General features: G+C 38.9%; 1 protein-coding gene across 1 annotated transcript in view; it reads left to right on the top strand.

The window, feature by feature from the left end:
• Nucleotides 1-20,487, top strand: part of LOC126482405 (very-long-chain enoyl-CoA reductase) — a 51,376-nt gene extending 30,889 nt beyond the window's left edge. The window contains exons 4-6 of the mRNA XM_050106526.1: nucleotides 6,527-6,743; nucleotides 17,900-18,092; nucleotides 19,406-20,487. Of these exons, the coding sequence (XP_049962483.1) occupies nucleotides 6,527-6,743; nucleotides 17,900-18,092; nucleotides 19,406-19,533 (538 nt within the window). The 3' untranslated portion in view covers nucleotides 19,534-20,487. The remainder of the gene's footprint in view (nucleotides 1-6,526; nucleotides 6,744-17,899; nucleotides 18,093-19,405) is intronic.
• Nucleotides 20,488-21,224: the final 737 nt, after the last annotated feature.

Here is a 21,224-nt window from a genome sequence, read left to right as displayed (position 1 = left end):
GAATGAGCATCAAACATTGTAGTAACAACAGTTTCTTGTTGTAGAAGAATGCCAGTTCCCAATGCCTTGTGTAACACACACAGTATCAGAAATTAAGAACTGACCAAGGACAACATGGTACCGTTGGTAGGTGCTGGCAGTTACACCAGAGTTGATGGATTCACTGACCAACTTAATCATTGTTCACAGTACTGATCATGATAACAACAACATCCAACTCACTACAGCACTGAACTCCTTTTACGTTTAGTTTCTCAACTCGGTGTCAGCCATGTTCGATAAAATATTCGTTTCAGATACAAATTCAGTAAGCAGCTCGTGCTACAGAGCAGAGAAGTGGTCAGCTGACATATCTGGCGAATGTTTCAGTAATAGGATTGGAAGAATTACCTATTCTCTTGCTGCTTGTGTGCACAAAACAAATACTCCAGTTATTGCCTAGTAGTTGCTACTGCTCAGACTTACTAGCTCCTCCAACCAAGCAAATCACTGTGATGTGTGGGACATATTCCTCCTGAAGGCCGTAAGTATTTCCTGCAAGTAGAGCCCCCAGTGGCATTGTGTTACCCACATCATAGGAACAGTTTGGTATGTTGGCATTGTGCGAGTAGGAGGCGCATTTTACACAGTATGTTGTGGGAATTTGCCACAGCGAGGAAAACATAGCTTAATATGTTCAAACTCAACAGTGGAACTGTTTTAGGGTATTACTGTTGCACTCTTACCAGACAATTAGTCACATAGACTCTGTGAGCATCTTGGGATGCAGTCAAGATTTTTTCCCTTCCCCCCAGATGGTTATTTTGAACCAATTGACCTGAAGAGAAGACAGAAGTCGACATTCAGCACTCTGTCTTTTCCTCTTCAGGGCCATGATGGTGGACACACAGCTCACCTACATCTAGTGGATTCTCTGCAAATCATACTGAAGTGTGTCTCGGAGGGTTCATCGAACTGCTTTCACACTAATTCTCTGTTGTTCCACTCTCGAACAGCTTGTGGAAGAAACATACCCATGTCTTTCATGTAAGCTCTGATTTCCCTCATTTTATGATGACTATCATTTCTCCCCATGTAAGTCAGCATCAACAAAATATTTTTACACCCCAAGGAGAAAGTTGGAAGTCAAAATTTCACGAGAAAATCCTGGAGCAAATGAAAAATGCCTTTGTTTTAATGATTTCCACCCGAAATTCTGTATAGTGTTTGTGACACTCTCTCCCCCCTATTTCTCAATAGTATAAAATGTCCTACTCTTCTTTGTACTTTCTCAATGTACTCTGTTAATCCTATCTGGTAAGGATCCCACATTGAACAGCAATACCCCAAATGATGATGGACAAGCATAGTGTAGGCAGTCTCTTTAGTAGATCTGCTGTGTTGCGCCAATAAAATGCAGTCTTCGATTCACCTTCCCCACAACATTTTCTGTGTGTTCTTTTCAATTTAAGTTGTTTGTAATTCCTAAGTATTTAGGTTAATTTGCAACTTTTAGATTTGATTGATTTACAGTGTAACGAAGTTCAACAGATCCCTTTTAGCACTCAGGTGGATGACCTCAAGCTTTTCATTATTTAGGATCAATTGCAAATTTTCGCGGCATACAGATACGTTATCTAAATCATTTTGCAATTGATTTTGATGTTCTGATGACTTTACTAGATGATAAATGACAGCATCGTCTGCAAGCAACCTAAGACGGCTGCTCAGATTGTCTCTTAAATCATTTATCTTTATAAGGAACAGCAGAGGGCACTACCTTGGACAATGCCAGAAATCACCTCTGTTTTACTCCATGACTTTTCATCAGTTATACAAACTGTGACCTCTCTGACAGGAAATCACGGATCCAGTCACATAACTGAGAAGATATTCCATAAGCACACAATTTGATTACAAGCCACTTGTAGGTATGGTGTCAAAAGCCTTCTGAAAATCTAGAAATGTGGAATCAGTTTGAAATCCATTGTTGATAGCACTTAACACTTCGTAACAGCAAAGAGGAAGTTCTTTCACAAGAATGATGTGTTTTAAATCCCTGTTGACTGTGTGTCAATATTCCACTCTTTGAGAGGTAATTCATAATATTCTAAAATTCTACTGCACATCACCATTAATGATATGGGCCTGTAATTTAGTGGATTGCTCCTATTGCCTTTCTTGAATATTTGTGTGACCTGTGTAACTTTCCAATTTTTGGGTACTGATCTTACATCAAACAAGCAGTTGTATATGATTAAGTATGGAGTTATTGTATCAGCATACTCTGAAAGGAACCTAATTGCTGTACAATCTGGTCTGGAAGGCTTGCTTTTATTAAGTGGTTTAAATGGCTTAACTACTCGGAGGATGTCTACTTCTAAGTTAAAACATTATTTATTGCTAAGAGGTCAGGTGTGTTTTCACAACCATTTACTGTTTGAGTGGTCTCATGAACTATGTGCTCAAAATAATTTTCAGAGAATGCATTTAGTACAATATCGGATGATACATGCGTACCTCCTGATTTAAACATGTATTTTCACCAACATATCAAGAGTAAATTGAAGTTACCACCAACTGAAATTATGAGTCAAGTACACGTTTGATATTAGACTCAAGTTTTCACTTCAGTTTCACTACAATATAAACTACTTCGAACACCAACAAATACGCTACTATCAACTATATTTAGCCTATCCTTTCTGTCTCTAGTGTTAGCCAGCTTTCATACTTACAAGATTTGAGTATCAGTGCTTCCTATTAGCGCTTGGACTCTGGCAACACAGCTATGGCAATTTACAACTGTTATGCTGATGCTTCCTAGATCTACAGGGTGTTACAAAAAGGTACGGCCAAACTTTCAGGAAACATTCCTCACACACAAAGAAAGAAAATATGTTATGTGGACATGTCTGGAAACGCTTACTTTCCATGTTTAAGAGCTCATTTTTTTACTTCTCTTCAAATCACATTAATCATGGAATGGAAACACACAGCAACAGAACTTACCAGCGTGACTTCAAATACTTTGTTACAGGAAATGTTCAAAATGTCCTCCGTTAGCGAGGATACATGCATCCACCTTCCATCGCATGGAATCCCTGATGCACTGATGCAGCCCTGGAGAATGGCGTATTGTATCACAACCGTCCACAGTACGAGCACGAAGAGTCTCTGCATTTGGTACTGGGGTTGCATAGACAAGAGCTTTCAAATGCCCCCATAAATGAAAGTCAAGAGGGTTGAGGTCAGAAGTGTGGAGGCCATGGAATTAATCCGCCTCTACCAATCCATCGGTCACTGAATCTGTTGTTGAGAAGTGTACGAACACTGCAACTGAAATGTGCAGGAGCTCCATCTTAACCCGGATGAAATCATAACGTGCTCCATTGAGCATAGGTGGAAGAACATGGGACCCAATCAATACATCACCAACAATGCCTGCCCAAACGTTCACAGAAAATCTGTGTTGATGACGTGATTGCACAATTGTGTGCGGATTCTCGTCAGCCCACACCTGTTGATTTTGAAAATTTACAATTTGATCACGTTGGAATGAAGCCTCATCCGTAAAGAGACCATTTGCACTGAAATGAGGATTGACACATTGTTGGATGAACCATTCGCAGAAGTCTACCCGTGGAGGCCAATCAGCTGCTGATAGTGCCTGCAGACGCTGTACATCGTACGGAAACAACTGGTTCTCCCGTAGCACTCTTCGTACAGTGACATGGTCAACGTTACCTTGTACAGCAGCAACTTCTCTGACGCTGACATTAGGGTTATCGTCAAGTGCACAAAGAATTACCTCGTCCATTACAGGTGTCCTCATCGTTCTAGGTCTTCCCCAGTCGCGAGTCATAGGCTGGAATGTTCCGTGCTCCCTAAGATGCCGATCAATTGCTTCGAACGTCTTCCTGTCGGGACACCTTCGTTCTAGAAATCTGTCTCGATACAAATGTACCACGCCACGGCTATTGCCCCGTGCTAATCTATACATCAAATGGGCATCTGCCAACTCTGCATTTGTAAACATTGCACTGACTGCAAAACCACGTTCGTGATGAACACTAACCTGTTGATGCTACGTACTGATGTGCTTGATGCTAGTACTGTAGAGCTGTGAGTCGCATGTCAACACAAGCATCGAAGTCAACATTACCTTCTTTCAATTGGGCCAACTGGCGGTGAATCGAGGAAGTACAGTACATACTGACGAAACTAAAATGAGCTCTAACATGGAAATTAAGCGTTTCCGGACACATGTCCACATAACATCTTTTCTTTATTTGTGTGTGAGAAATGTTTCCTGTAAGTTTGGCCGTACCTTTTTGTAACACCCTGTATATCCTTCCTCTGTTTGACCTGCACCCATTAAGACTGAAGACCTTTGTGTGTTTCCCAAGGCAGTTTAACCTAAGAGACCACCCAGTACACACCACACAGCACCCACTGCCTGTGTAGCTACCTCTATGTGCAATGGACTCTTGACGTATTTAGTACAAGCTTTGGTGCAAGTTGAGGAATCTGCAGCCCCTGATTCAGACCCTCCATTTGAGTCTGCACCAGGGGTCTGCAATAGGTCCTGTTAACGTGCTGCAAATGGTCAGCTCTGCTTTCATCTTGCGGAGACAACTAGCAGCCTTTACCACTTCAGATACTGTTCAAAACCTGAGAGAATCTCTTCCAATCCAAAGTGACACACACCACTGGTATCAAAATGAGCCACCACCTGAAATTGGCTGCACCCTGTGTCCTTCATGGCATCTATAACGTCCAATTCCACATCTGGACTCCACCTCATATGCACACGGAGTGCACAGTGGCTTTCTTCCCCTCCTTGGCATGTGGTCACCCATAACATCTAACAGTGGAGCTTCCAGCAATCAATAATCCCTCCTGTGTGCCTGTCTGGATCCTGCAGGCTGAGAGGTTTTCTATGAAACAGGACAAGCAACTTCATGTGGCTGAGGGACATGGTCAGCCACAGATAGCTTAGTCTGCTACATGCCGAGATGATCTCTCACCCGACCACAGGTGTGGGGTCAACCTCAATGCATGCAGTAACTGGGCTGGCCACCAGTGTGGGCTGACTGGCAGACATGTGGGTCATGCTGGGCGTCTGTTGGATCCCTGCGGTCAGCGCACAAAATTTATGCCCATCCACTGTGGCCTCAAGCTATGTAACCAAAGCCAACACAGGCTGGAACTGAGAGCAAAGTGTCACCACCAAATCAGCTTGCATCCGCACGCTACAGTCACAGTCCCTGTCTGTACTAAAGATGGCAGAAAACTACATTACACAGACAAACAAACAGCTATTGACACACGCTGTGCAAATCTACGGTAGACACTAATGAAAATGCAACAACTGTGTCTTTGTAAATTAGATTAACACGCAGAAATTCAAAAACTGAATATCGAAGCACACTCATCCCTTGTCACATTATTCTAATTGACATCATGTCCTTTGTCATGGTAGCTTTGCAAAAGTTGCTTGAAGCATTCCAGTTGAATTTTTTTGTTCTTTCCTGAAAGACAGCGTAGTACTTACCCTTGGTGCACAGATTTTACAGAATTCTAGTTGTAAATAGCTGACACTTCCCTTGGATATTCCAGTGTGGTTTGAGATACGCTTTTGAGTGAATCACCAATCATTTTGAATCAAATTGTTGATGAATTTGCAGTTTTTATTATCTGTGGCAATGACGGACAGCTGTTTTGTCTTTCACCAACAATTATAGCTTTCCCCGGCTTCATAAAATTTTACAATAGAGCAAAGATTTCCCACTTGCTTTAAATGTTGAGAAATATAAAGCTGTGCTTTTCACCCCCCCCCCCCCCCCCCCCCCCCAAAAAAAAAAAAAAAAAAAAGGGGGGGGGGGGGGAGAGAGAGAGAGAGAGAGAGAGAGAGAGAGAGAGAGAGAGAGCACTACTGCCAGGCTACAATATCAGTGGGTTGAAACTGTAATCATTTCACTCACAACAAATATCCATATGTAACATTTTATGTGGATTAGAAATGAAATAATCTCATAGGTATTGTTATAGGTAAGGCAGATGGTAGTGTTCGGTTCATGGGTAGAATACTTAAAAACTAGTCAGTCAGTCTACAAAAGACATTGCTTTCAACACTCCCTTGCAACCCATCAAAATATTTTTCGAATGTGTGTCATCCATACCAAATAGGAGTAGCAGAGGACATTGTACATGAAGAAATAAGGGCATCATGAATGATGAAAGATTTGTTTTATCTGCAGTAGAGTGTAATAAAAATGTTCAAAAACCTGCATAGACAAACAAAAATTATCCCACAAAACCTTAGAAAGTTTCAAGAAACAGTATTAATGAAGTATCTGTAAGAGAAACCATAACTATGTAATATTATTGAAAATGGTAGCCTTTTGTACAGTATACACTTTCCTACAAGTTTTACTAGGTTGAATTTAGTTTGTTAAGTGATCCAGAGCCCCTCGGGATTTTAATTTTTGGTGATATCTATGAAACTCAATGTGTAAATACTAATTAATTTTTTTTTTTTCAGTATCGCAGCAGCATGCTGGTCTCTGCATTATGTCAAAAGGCTGCTGGAAACCATATTTGTACATCGGTTCTCTCATTCTACTATGCCCCTACGTAACTTGTTCAAGAACTGCACATATTATTGGGGTTTTGCTGCATATGTTGCATATCATATCAATCATCCACTGTATACTGCTCCAAGCAATATCCAGATTTATTCATCATTAGCTGTTTTCCTGGTAAGTAGTAAGATTTTAGTGATTACTTGTGACATATTTTAAAAAGTGAGAAACAGTCCCTCACACTGCAATTTAGACTTTAGTATGCTTCTCTATCTGCCCCAACATCTTAATCGTTCATTTATCAAGCATACTGCAAGAGAATGTATTTTTCTTCACTTCCACCTTCCTGGTTGTTAAGATAGTTAGGTATGGTGAAGATCCAGAATGGTTCAGTACCAATATTAGATTATTTTATTGTAACAATGAGAGCTGCATACAACTAAATTCCTAGTTGAGAAACAAAACCGGAATGTCCAGCAAGGTGTAATGACAGTTACACTACAAAGGTGTGTGGAGAAAATAGCCAGACTTTACATGCTGAACTGTCAAAAAATCTTTGAAAATTTTGGTCCTCCATAAAATCAGCAAATGAAGAAATTTTTATTCCATGTGAACACCTTACCTAACACCACTGAATTGCAAACACTACATTCTGTCTTCCGAACTACATCCCCAAAAAGATCACAATGCAGAAATGGAACTGACAGTGGAACCAGTTCAAAATGCTAGAAAGAAGGGATACATGACTTGATGAGTGTTTGCTAAATTCTGTATTGAATATGTGGAGCAGCCTGCCCCATTTGACAGCATCAGTTTGCCATTGGTTATTGCAACAGGACAAGCAACTTCATGTGGCTTAGGGACGTGGTACGTGTATACTGCTGTTTCCAGGTACACATGATTGAAATTCCACATTGAAGCAAAAAGAACTAGAACAGTTTTTTGAAATGTTCATTACAGGTACCAAAATTTTGTCACATGTAACAGTGACACGTGAAAAAGGCAGTTGTCAAAGTATGGTGAAACTCTGCAGAGAGGGTACTAGTATGAGAAGTGCCAATTTTGTGTATGGAAGGATGACAAGGATTTGAAAAACAATTTGTCCATTACGAAATCAAATATTTTATTCTAAATTCTTTTTTCAACAATTGGAAAGATTACATCTGACATCAGACAATTAGAAGGAATTAACCAAGATTTATATATGAAAGTTTTTGTGCCATCTTACATCGGCATGACAGTGGCACGCCACATGTTCCTCTTTACCACCTCAAAAATGGAGAAAACTTGTTTGTCAGGTTGAAGCCTCCATCTCACTTGTTGCAAGAGGTTATCTTTTGTATACTTCTCTGCGGGATGAGGTGAATTTTACCTCAGAAGTAGTCTATGGAAATAACATCCACGACTTTGATTTTACCATATAATTATTGCTTTTACCTACTAAGTTTTTTGAGCTATCTTGCTAATTAATCATAAATTCCCAGGAATTTATGAATTTTTGAAAGATTTAAAGTGCATGTTTTCATATTGTAGTACATATGGCATTATGCCATAATTAAGAACCAAACACGAGGTAAAACAGTACTGGTACTCCAAGAAAATTTACATTCCAAAAACCACACTGAAAAGCTTAATATCACGTCAAGACCTACTTCATTTGGAATCTGGACATACCAATGTGCACTGTAAGCCAAATTATGCATTTTAATATGGTTCACGAAATTCTGATGCTCTTGGAGTATCCTCTGATTTTTTTCTTTTATGACATAATGTAAGATCTTTAAAGTTTTACACGTACGAACATATGGGCTCCCTTGGTCATCGTAGCTGTGCAAGTGTGGCGATGCATGTTATCTGGTGCTCTCTGGCAACTGATGAAACGAACCAATTTTTAACAAGTCGCAGGAAAATATTGCGAATGGTGGTTTCAAAAGCATTAAGCCTAATTGACAAAACGACATTGGGTTGCGCCTCTCATTGCGTAGAAAGAGTTACATGCAGATGGTTTCATGTATGACTGTAGACACAGCAACACAAGTATGCACTTCAGTTACATTGTTTTGTGGGTTCCTGAGTTGTCTTAAATGAAAGTTTTGGCAGCTGCACGTTGCTCAAGTTGTGATGGAGCAAAAGTTCGTTGTGTGGAACCAGTGCATAACAAAAAATAAGAAACGTGTTTCGATTTGTGGCGGGATGAAAACGTCAGCTCAGTTGCTCAGCAACCTTTTGGAAATAATTTGTAATGAAGACACAAGAAGTTCTTTTAATTATCTTAGAATGACACCAGAACTGTTAAAGTTTCTTCTTAATGGAGTTAATTATGTGATAAGGAAAAGATACTGTAGTGCATGAAGCATTGTCGTTAGAACTGAAATTACATATCACATTGTGTGCATTACAATCGAGAACACTCTGAATGCTAGAAGATGTAGTTTTAGTTGACGACACTTTTCATTAACAGCAATAATTATTAACATTAATTTCCAGTAATAATTATCAACATTAACAGCAATAATTGTTCAGAGCAGGCTGCATTAAGAAGAGAATGGGTTGCAAATTATTGTCTTGAAGATAGATCTGCACAGTGGCAATATTCCAAAATTCAAATATATGTGCTGTGACATTTTAAAGAGATGAATATTGATTAATGATATGGTTATAATAAAGGGAAACATTCCACGTAGGAAAAATATATCTAAAAACAAAGATGATGTGACTTACCAAATGAAAGTGCTGGCAGGTCGACAGACACACAAACATACACACAAAATTCAAGCTTTCGCAACAAACTGTTGCCTCATCAGGAAAGAGGGAAGGAGAGGGAAAGACGAAAGGATGCAGGTTTTAAGGGAGAGGGTAAGGATTCATTCCAATCCCGGGAGCGGAAAGACTTACCTTAGGGGGGGAAAAGGACGGGTATACTCTCTCTCTCTCTCTCTCTCTCTCTCTCTCTCTCTCTCTCTCTCTCTCTCTCTCTCTCGCGCTCGTGCGCACACACACACACACGCACACACACACACACACACACACACACACACACACACACACACACACACACACACACACACACACAAGCAGACATTGTTTAAAGAATGCAGCTTCTTGATTTGTGTATCCTTCCCTCGTGTCAACACTATTCCGTAAAAAAAGAGTACGTCAACTCAAACGATGGGATTTTAGTCTTGTAGACGAGAGCATTTCCACAGCCAGAATTGTACTGGCTTGTATTTTCTTAACTAAGTTGTATATGTGCTCCTAATTCAATAAATTGTACCCTGCAGCTCAGGTATTGTCAAACCATTTATGTTCTGATCGCACATGACGATCTCGGGGGGCAGCAATATGTTGCTTATTTTTTTTAATCAGCATCACTGAAATCCCACAAACGTCTGTGCAAAGCATAGATATTCGGAAAGCGAACATTATTTTCCATTCCGCACTTCATATTTTAGTTTGTCCACACTCTGTGACATACACAAACTCAATACTCTGGCAACTAGTGCCGCCAAATTTGGAACACATCGAAAGTGTTTAGTTTCACTGAGTTGGGCAAACACACGGGGCCTGAAATTTAGCAACTTCACTAATTTTAAGCCATCGTAGAACTTTATGAGGTTCAAGTAAATCATGATACCCATTTTTTGTTGTTGTTATTGACCTGATGAAACTAATAAAACATATTCAGACGTGTATTTGCAGTAGTTTCCCAGAACATCCAGAGAAGAAAAGACGTAATTTCATAAAATTTTTAATTTATTAACGACTTGGCTCAATTTGTTTTTGTAAATTACACACAACTGCACAAAGTTTTCGACAGAAGTTGTAGAGAATTTAATTTTGGAAAAATGATGGTAATAGTGTATGAATGTGTCAGATAATCTGCTTTTATTAATACCCTAGCACATGTGAATCCATATTAAACCGGAAAAAAGAAAGCTCAATGTATTTAACAATGAATGTTCAAAAATGTCTCCACCGACTTCAATGCATTTAGTTGTGCGTGGATAAACAGATTTCGTTGTTCGTTCCAGTTTCACAGGGTTGTTCTTAGTGTTGTAAAATTCCCGGGAATTTAAAATTGAAGAAATATTCCCAGGGAACATTGCCGGCGATATTTCCAAAATTCATAAATTCCTGGTAATTTATGATTAATTAGCAAGATAGCTCAAAAAACTATTAATAGGTAAAAACAGTTAATTATATGGTAAAATCAAACTCGATAGCTGGAATATATTTTAAGATAAAATTTTAATTAAATAAAATTCCTGGGAATTTATAATTTTAAAAATTAAATTGCTCAAATTAATAGGTCAGTGTGGTATTATGTGATTTAAAAAAACATGAACACACTTGTATGTTCAAAAAATATTGTAATTGAATAAAATCATCAGAAAAGAACCAGAATGTAAAATCTTATAAAACTCAAATTAAAACTTCTAAAAGGCAAAAGATTTAATACAGCATCTTTATTTTCGATATTCAGTCGTTTTTCAAGTTCCCTAGACACTGTCAGTCTCAATGTCCATTAAATCATCTTGATCCTCCTCTTCTTCTACATTGCCAAAAAAAAAAATTGTTACAGTCACTTGACATGATCTCATCTTCTTCTTCAATCTCAGGATTTCATCATCTTCTTCCTGTCCTCCTGTTTCCTCTGGGTTGTCTTCTGCTTGCTTGCTTCTTTCTTCTTCTCTTTTGGAGGTGGAGCATTCAAGAGCTTCCAGTTGTAAGAAAGAAATGTCAGATTCGCCGCTCACTCAGAAGAAATACAGTTTCTTTTCTTGGAATGCAACCAAGAAAACTTACTAAATGTACGCTCTGTGGCAGCTGAAGTTACTGGTGCCCCCAATATTCTTATGGCTAGATGTGCCAAGTCGCAGGTACCTCTCAACCTCATCCACAATAATAGAGGCCTGATAATTTTATCCTTATCGTCCATCCTTTCCCAAAGAAACTTTCTTGAAAATAAGCCTTCCTTGCCTCTGTAGTCGGCTAAACTTCCTCTTACTTTTAAGACGTCCAAACCCATATGCTGAACACAATCACAAACAAAACCTATGGTGTCTAGTAGTTCCGTAGGGTTGAACAAACTTCCCTGCATTTTAGGGTCCAGCCTAAATGCTGCAAGATGGATTGGTCGAATCCCAAATTTTTTCTCTCGATGACCTTCTCCATGACTGTCTTTTCTTCTGATTTTTGCATGGATGATGTTGGTAAGTTTTCCTTCATACTTCGCTCTAGTTCATTTAATTTTCTGGCCACTCTATGTATTTGTGGGTCATTTGATTCAATGGATGTGATAAGATCAACAATTAGTTTCAGCAGATTTATTATTTTTTCTATTCTAACCCAAAACACAGCATTGTCTAGTAGTTTTCTTTTAATGCATGGGTCTAGATCAGCCTTTTCATTGATGATGGCCAGTGTTTGGAGGACCACTTTGTTCGATTGCAAGCTCTCCAAAGGATTGGTTCAGCATCTCCTGTAAAAAAAATTATTAATGATAATGAACGATTTACTAAAGGCACAACAAAGAATAAAAACTATTAACTTGTGCCACCTAAAAAGTTTTTATTACTTTTGAGAAATGGGATAAACATAACAGTACTTTTTGCTTTATTTCCAATCCCGAGTAAAAATTATGAAGAAAATAATCGATATATCACAACTACACCTACAGTGTACACGAACTACTTCCGCTTTACACAAACTACTTTCGTAATTTGCCTTCTTAATACAATGAAATACATACAACATTCTTAATGTTCAACACCATAAAAACAATTTATACCTACAGTATAATAAGATACAAAAAAGACTACTATAAATGCCCATTTTCATACCAAAGAATAGTAGGCCTTAAACAATTTGAACTTATATTTGTTTGGTTATCCATGTGATCAAAAAATGCAGTTATTCCTCTTGATAAACTTGGGCTGTAAAAAGAAGTCCCAAACGGTCCGTTCTTTCTTGACCATTTTGTAACAATGAATAAAAACACAATAATGAACAAAATAGGAAGCGGCCTACTCAAAGGTATTTGAGTCACTTGCCGCTTAAATGTTACAATTTCACTCTCTCATCTCACACAAAGTTCTAATGAAACTGGTTCTTTAACTTGCAAACATACTTGTCAACTGAAAAAAAAAGTACGACTCTCTCTGAAAGCTGCAATGACGTAGGTTTTTTTTTTTTTTTTGGGGGGGGGGGGGGGGGGGGGGGGGGAATATTCCCTCTTTTGTCTTCTAAGAATGAAATTTCCCAATTACAACTCACTGTAATTAAATTACACTTAAGACCTACAAGGTGCTATCCAAAATTTTCGGGACTGGTGCTGCTATCTGTTGAACACCTTATCTTTGGACTAATAGTCACCATCACCCTCGGAGTAGTTCCCATCCGCATGTACAAACTGGTCCCAGCACTTCTGCCACTGCTCAAACGTTTTCTGGAAGTGCTGTTCTTTGAGGGTGGTTATCACTGCCAGCGATGCTTCTTGAATCCTCTCTAGTGTCGAACCGATGACCTTTCAACTTGAGTTTCACTTTTGGAAATAGCGCGAAGAGACAAGGTGCCAAATCTGGCGAATACATTGGGTGGGGTACAACCGCCATGTTGTTTTTTTCCCAAAAAGGTCCTGGTTAGCAAGGACGTGTGGCAGGACACGTTGTCATGATGCAGCAGCCAGTTCCCTAGACGCCAGAGTTTGTGCCGTCGTCGCTGCACGTTTTCTTCACGGAGCCGTCTCAAAATGTCACAGTAGTACATGGAATTCACTGTTTGGTTGAGTGGGACGAATTCTTTGTGCATGATTCCCTTGGTATCAAAGAAAACGATGATCACGCTCTTCACGTGTCTCACTTTTTTTTGGGTCTTGGAGAACCTGGGCTGTTCCACTGGGACGATTGTTGCTTTGTCTCTGGGTCATAACCGTAAATCCAGCTCTCGTCGTTGGTGATAACCCGTGACAAGAAGGTTGGATCATCAGATGTGGTCTGACTAAGGTCCACGCACACATAAACACACTATGCCTTCTGATCGGCAGTTAAGATCCTTGGCACAAATTTTGCGGTGACACAATGCATGACCAGTTAATCAGTGAACATTTGTTGACATGTCCCATAACCAGTACTCACTTCATCCGCAAGGTCTTGAATGGTTCGACTTTGATCCACAGGAACCAATTGTTGAAGTTTGGCAACAATGTCTGGCTTTGTGCGACTAATGGGCCTTCCAGTGTAAGCATCATCTTAAACGTCTTTACGACCAACCCTGAACCCTGAACCTAGCATGCCACTCTCACATGCTTACGGCTTATGTTCTGTCCCCCAAACACTTGTTAAATCATTGCAAGAGTCTCCGTAGTTTTTTTTCCTGAGATTCGCACAAAATTTGATACACATGTACAGTTCTGTTTGCGGATCCATCGTAAAATCACCACACACCAAACAGAGTATACGGAAATCACTGTGGACATGGACCATGTACTCTCAGCTGAATGCCACTCTGCACGCTGACTCATCAGATATGCAGCCCTCGCAACCTAGCGGTGCAAACATATACTACTACTCCTTTACAGATGGTAGCACCAGTCCTGAAAATTTTGGATTCCACCTCATAAACCATGGTTATAATCAACTTAATTAGCTTTTTTATTTTAATACTTCTTTTTATTTGAGCACTCTTACGTATTTTAAATGATAAATAAAATATTTGGATAGGTTTTATATTCAGGTTTATATGGAAATGGACTAAACATCTTTGTGAGAAATACATACATTTTTTGGTTTTCAGTGTTTTAAATATCAAAGAATTAGCCCTAGAACTGCCAACATCGAAATAATCAACATTTTTAAAAAAAAAAAAAAAAAAAAAAAAAAAAAAAAAAAAAAAAAAACCAAGTTTATAAGATTGATATGCCATCTGAGTAACTAAAATACACTTGGAATTTTGTTTATTCAATTTTTTTTTAAGTTTTCAGTTGATGTTAGGGATATTTCAGGCTAAAAAGTTTCTTTTAAATTCGTGCAAATTTTGTAAACATTAGTCACTGAAAATGGCATTTTGGGGAAAAATTACAGCTGAGATTTAAGATTTATTTGAAAATAAGTGATTTTATTGACATAGAACATGTTAAAATATTAACAATTCTAAAAGTGATAGTGAAAACGATATTTTTGGAAAATAAATTTATAAATCATAATTCATCACAGGAAATGAGTTTTTGAATTCTGAAAGAAAAAGAAAAAAAATGACCTAGTCATTCGTTTGGAAAAATTAAAAAATACTTCGGATCACAGCCAGTTGAGAATTACACCTCCAGAGAAATATTTTGTAAGTTTAGGTTTCATTCAGAGAAATATGGGGTTACAACTAGCCAAAAAATAGGCTTAGTGAAAATTTTAATTATTTTTCCCACCAGACTTATGGTAAATGATGTTTTGCATGGAATTTGCAAGGAAATTAATGCACGGAATGATAAATCTTGGATTAAAATGGCTGAATTTACTTAGTAAACCTAGATCAGTTTGGATTCCATAGAAATGTTGGAACAGGTGAGGCAATACTGACCTTACACCTTATCTTAGAAGAAAGATTAAGGAAAAGCAAACCTACTTTTCTAGCATATGTAGACTTAGAGAAATCTTTTGACAGTGTTGACTGGAATACTCTCTTTCAAATTCTAAAGGTGGCAGGGGTAAAATACATGGAGCGAAAGGCTATTTACAGCTTGTGCAGAAAGCAGATGGCAGTTATAAGAGTCGAGGGGCATGAAAGGGAAGCAGTGATTGGGAAGGGAGTGAGACAGGGTTGTAGCCTCTCCCCGATGTTATTCAATCTGTATATTGAGCAAGCAGTAAAGGAAACAAAAGAAAAATTCGGAGTAGGAATTAAAATCCATGGAGAAGAAATAAAAACTTTGAGGTTCGCCGATGACATTGTAATTCTGTCAGAGACAGCAAAGGACTTGGAAGAGCAGTTGAACGGGATGGATAGTGTCTTGAAAGGAGGATATAAGACGAACATCAACAAAAGGAAAATCAGGATCATGGAATGTAGCCGAATTAAATTGGGTGATGCTGAGGGGATTCGATTAGGAAATGAGACGCTTAAAGTAGTAAATGAGTTTTGCTATTTGGGGAGGAAAATAACTGATGATGGTCGAAGTAGAGAGGATATAAAATGTAGACTGGCAATGGCAAGGAAAACATTTCTGAGGAAGAGGAATTTGTTAACATCGAGTATAGATTTAAGTGTCAGGAAGTCATTTCTGAAAGTATTTGTATGGAGTGTAGCCATGTATGGAAGTGAAACGTGGGCGATAAATAGTTTGGACAGGAAGAGAATAGAAGCTTTCGAAATGTGGTGCTACAGAAGAATGCTGAAGATTAGATGGTAGATCACATAACTAAGGAGGAGGTATTGAATAGAATTGAGGAGAAGAGGAGTTTGTGGCACAACTTGACAAGAAGAAGGGACCGGTTGGTAGGGCACGTTCTGAGGCATCAAGGGATCACAAATTTAGCATTGGAGGGCAGCGTGGAGGGTAAAAATCGTAGAGGGAGAGCAAGAGATGAATACGCTAAGCAGATTCAGAAGAATGTAGGTTGCAATAAGTACTGGGAGATGGAAAAAGCTTGCACAGGATAGAGTAGCATGGAGAGCTGCATCAAACCAGTTTCAGGACTGAAGGACACAACAACAACAACAACAACAACAACAACCTAGATTTAAGGTTCTCTAACTGTTAATAAGTGTTAAAACATTCAAAATCTAAAAATTTTCATAAATTCCCAATTTTTGGGAATCTTCCCGGACCAAGGAGATATTCCTGGCAATATTCCTATTTTATAAGTTCCCTCCCACTGGGAATATACCCGGCCGACACCACTACTCATGTGTATTGATTTGTCCTCATAAATTATGTCTTTCATCCATCTCCATGCACAAAAATCCATCGGTTTTAAATCGGGCGAAGTTCTGCGAGTTTCGTTTTCTGAAGTGCTGATAAATTCTCCGCCAGTGTATAAAACCATAGCCATTCAAAGTATTGACAACTTTTCAGTTCCGAGGGAAAGTATACTGTCACTCAACACGGAAAAAGTGTTTTTTCACCCAGGAGAAAATTCATTTTTAACTGGAAATAATCCAGAAATTTTTTTTCTTTGCCCACATATACACCCTGTTACAGATTTATGCCAGTGGGAAAGTGGAGCCTGGCCAAGATGTTCCACGGTCACCAGCCGAGCCTTTCACCCTCCTGCATGTGCTCATGCCACCCCACCAACTCAGTTGGCTCAACCCTCATCATGGTTTGCTCCTAGCCTTGCAGTCTGCCAACCTAAGTAGATTCCAGACACTGTCCACAGCTGCCAAGGCCACTGCCTCTGTATTGTATGCACCAGTTATGGGCCGGTGGCATGCACCAGTTATGGGCCGGTGGCACGCCACCACAAATAGCTGCATCCTCATGCCACAGCGAGGGCCACATTTCCACCAGTCCTCCTCCTTCATTAGTCACCATCTCGGCCTCGTGGGGCATCCATACTGCATAAGCAGGCGCGCCCTCTTTGTGGGTGTTTCCACCTTCTGCCTCTCCTGATGGTTGCAGCCCCTCCAGCTGAAGCTGCTGGGCCTTCCCGCAGTGCCTTGCTGCCACTGGCAATTCCTCTGCCAGCTGGACTAGTGCCTTCAACACCAGTGCCCCCAACTGAGTAGATGGCTAGCACAGAATCTCCTTCCGCCACCGCTGTCATCACCTGCAGTATCCCCTGCTGAGGCCATGGATGTTTAAACAGTCAACCCATTGCCCACATCTGGACACCACCCTCTTACCAAGGGGAAGGGATGCTATAACCCTGTACGTAATATTTCAGAGACGTGCCCACAGTACCAATCACAAGTGCGCTACACTTCGAATATTCCACCCAAGGGCATCTGCGTGGGCCGACCATCAGAGGCTGCCTGTGGTGGGCCACATGACTTGTGCGTTTGGCACTTCATCTGCTGTGCTGTCTAGAGGAGCTCTCCTCTTAATGATCTCAGCACAGCAGGCACTTACACTTATATTGTGTTTGTACTTATCAGCAACTGCTTGTATCAGTATCTGTATTGTTTCTATGTATGTCTGTATTGCTACATGTTGTTACTGATATGTGGGAGAAGAATAAACTTTGCTTCATTGTGGCCATGCTGCTGTTTGGGTACAATACTTATGGTACAATACTTACCCTTGGCATTCTCATCAAACAAATATATTTGAGAACGATTGAAGAAATCGTTGTGCCATCAGTTATATATATATATGTAATGCTCTCTCTTTCTGCTTCCAGGTTTGTGAACTTGGTAATCTGAGCATTCATGTGGCTTTACGGAACCTTCGGCCACCAGGCACAACAATCAGAAAAATTCCAGTTGCCACAGGCAATCCTTTCACGACACTGTTCAATTTAGTGTCTTGCCCAAATTATACATATGAATTTGGAAGTTGGTTTGCATTTTCTGTTATGACCAGTTGTTTACCAGGTAAGATGGTTGCTAGTGATATAGTAAGTATCAAACAAAATAAAACTGAAATGCTTAGAACAACATGTTGCATACTGTGCTTTCCGTGTGTGTGAATTTCCCCCCGTTCTTGGAACAGTTATGATGTTGCATTTTTATTTCTTTAACTTTGAAAGAAAATATATAATAGTACAAAAAGCAGTAGTTGGTTTATTTGTATATCATATTATCAGAGGCATACAATATGAGCATTATGGCAGCCAAATTAAAATTGGGATTAGACATTATAGTACTGAAAACTAGAATTCGGCAACATCGAACATGCTAATGATAGATTTTGTAAAGTCTTAAGCAGTACAGAAGGCCGAATGTAAACAGTGCAGAACAGTGGTCCGTGTAGAAGTCACTTAGCTGTCTCTGCTGTGCTGCTGGTTCTTGTCACAGATCAATAGTTACTTGAAGAAATGTGTTTTCAATGTGAAGTATGTGTTTTATACTGAATGTGACACTTAGCAGTTGGCAGTATAAATAAAAGTAGCATGCCATTTGACCATTGTCAGTACATGGATTTGTTAATTATGGACAGCAGTGATACTTGTAGTGTTCATAGCTTAAATATTAAAAGGCTTGAATATGCTAAATGGTAAACCCGATTGATATTCATCAATGTCTTCACCACTAAGGTAGTGACAGATATTCAAGAATTTAGAGTTTGAAATATGCAGTACACTAGAGAACTATCTGCTTCAATGTGTGCTGAGATTGTCTGGAAACTTGTACGTTTGCGTACAAGTCCTTCATAAATATCATAGCATTAGCAACTTACTAATGGTTATTGATGCTACATTAAACTCACATTGTTTTGAAATGTAAAAGTTGATCATTTATGTCCAAAAAATGTGATAGTAATGCAACAATGGAAGGTCCATATCAACAGTTATGAAATGAATAGATTCCTACTCACTGTTAAGATGACACATTGAGTTGCAGACAGGCAAAAAGAAAAAATTGTTACACACTAAGCTTTTTGGCCTAAGCCTTCTTGGAAAGTGGCATTCTGGTGTGTGTCTCTGTGCATAACAGTCTTTTTGTTGTGCATGCCTGCAACTCAATATGTTATCTTAAGTGGTGAGTTAGAAAAATAAAAGTATCTTTAAAATAGTTAGAATTTCTTGCACTGGAGTATTTTTATTTCTGACTGAAACGTTATTACTGGTTGAAACTTCTCTGTTCTGGGCATCTATTAATTACTGTTTAAAATTTCTTCAGTTGACTTAGATTGAATATGTGTAAAGCATTCAAAAAGAAAATGAATTCTGCTTTTTTTGTTGCAGCTGGAATTTTTGCTCTTGCTGGTCTGTACCAGATGTCTGTCTGGGCTATTGGAAAGCACAGAGCTTACAAAAAAGACTTCAGCAACTATCCTCGAAATCGTAAAGCAATCTTGCCTTTCCTCATTTGAGGAAAAAATGATCAATGACTGGGATTAACCATCAGAAGAAATGTGTTCTATCATTCCACATTAGTGGATAGTTGTTTCGGTTTTGGTTATGTGTGTATGTTTTTTTAACATGACTTGTAACAATATCAGTACAAATAAATATATTGTTGGTTGTAGTTCAATGTCTGGGAACAGTTTCCTAATGTGTTGTATGTGTAAAATAATCTTAATGGCGCTGTGTTTATCACATTCTTGTAGCTACTGATCAAAGATCTTACATACAGTAGTTTAAAACTACTTTTGACTTCACAGTTTTTGTGTGTTTATCTTTGTTTGTGTTGTTCGTAGAACTTGCAGTGTATTCTATATTTTGATGAACCATTGAAAAAAACTAAAAATTGTGGTAGGTTGATCAGATCATCTGGATAAATGTGATGGTAGCCTTTAACAAATGTGGGTTGCAGAATATATCATAATTGTATTCTAAATAGCAGTTATCTTCTCAGTGCAGAACAGGCATTCTATCTTAATTTCCACAGTGTAAAAATAGAATATCTGTGTTGTATGTTCTGTCTATCCTTGTATAAAAATTTGTCTTGTACTCTACTCCATTCCACTTCTCTTCTGTAGCTACAATCTTACTTGCATAGTGACAGACTTTACAGATGGTTTTTCTTTTTGTGAAACAACTAGTGAGACTAGCTAAGCATTTATTAACAAATTATTTGCAGTGTTATTTGGTGGTACTGTATGTTGTTTCAAAAAAAATTAAGGGAAAAACATTAATTACTATAAAAAATGCTTAGTTAAACATTCCCCAAAGAGCATGATCTATGTGTCACACACATTTCTCAGTGGCTGTCTTGAATAAAACATTATCTACAGAATTTGTAGTATATTGTCTATTCTGCATTGTAATTGTTATATGTAGGGAATCCTGTGCTTGTTTATATAAATAAAACTGCATTCAGAATTCCCATTTGTTGAAGTTCTTTTGGATCAGTCCAGGTGAACATATTGATTTACATAGAAGAGATTACATAGTCGATCATTTCCTAAATCACACTGTCGTGCAAGTTTCATAAATGGTCACACTGCCAACAACACAAAATACCAGAAAAATAAACAGGGTGTATACGACCTGGGACATCCGGGAAAAACCTGGGAATTTTTTCGTCCGGGAGAAAACCGGGAAAAACCCGGGAATTTTTTAGAATTCTGTGAATTTTTCATTGTTTTTGTTACCAGTTAAATTTTTGTGATTTTTAACTGGTAAGAACCAATACTTCAACGAATGATGTTACTGTTTCCCGCTTCTGCAGAATAATACTGCAGCAACAAAACATGAACGAGAGGAAAAAAAAAAGAACTTAAGTCGCAAAGGCATTAGGAAGAATATGCAGTGCTTCCTAGCAACAAATTGCCTGCGATGAGCGTGACGTGACAGCTGTTTACATTAGATTCATTTGAGCAGTTGCGGGCGGGCTCTTGCGCATGCACAGTTGAGTCGCGTATTAGTAGTACCTTCACCTGCTTCTGGCTACAGATGTGTGGCTGGGCTAAATTGCTCCGGTTCGGAAATATCGTAGATCCAGGGCTGATGCACAGAGCAGTCTGAGTTGTAGTGGGGAGGTGGATAGTCACCGCGTGACCTGTGTTTACGTTTAGTGATTTTTGTTGTTTCCTCTTCGTTTATTACTCTCACATTAAAA

This window comes from Schistocerca serialis, chromosome 5 (assembly GCF_023864345.2).
Source record: "Schistocerca serialis cubense isolate TAMUIC-IGC-003099 chromosome 5, iqSchSeri2.2, whole genome shotgun sequence".
In the NCBI taxonomy this organism is placed as follows: Eukaryota; Metazoa; Arthropoda; class Insecta; order Orthoptera; family Acrididae; genus Schistocerca; species Schistocerca serialis.
This window is presented reverse-complemented; position numbering and strand designations above follow the sequence as displayed.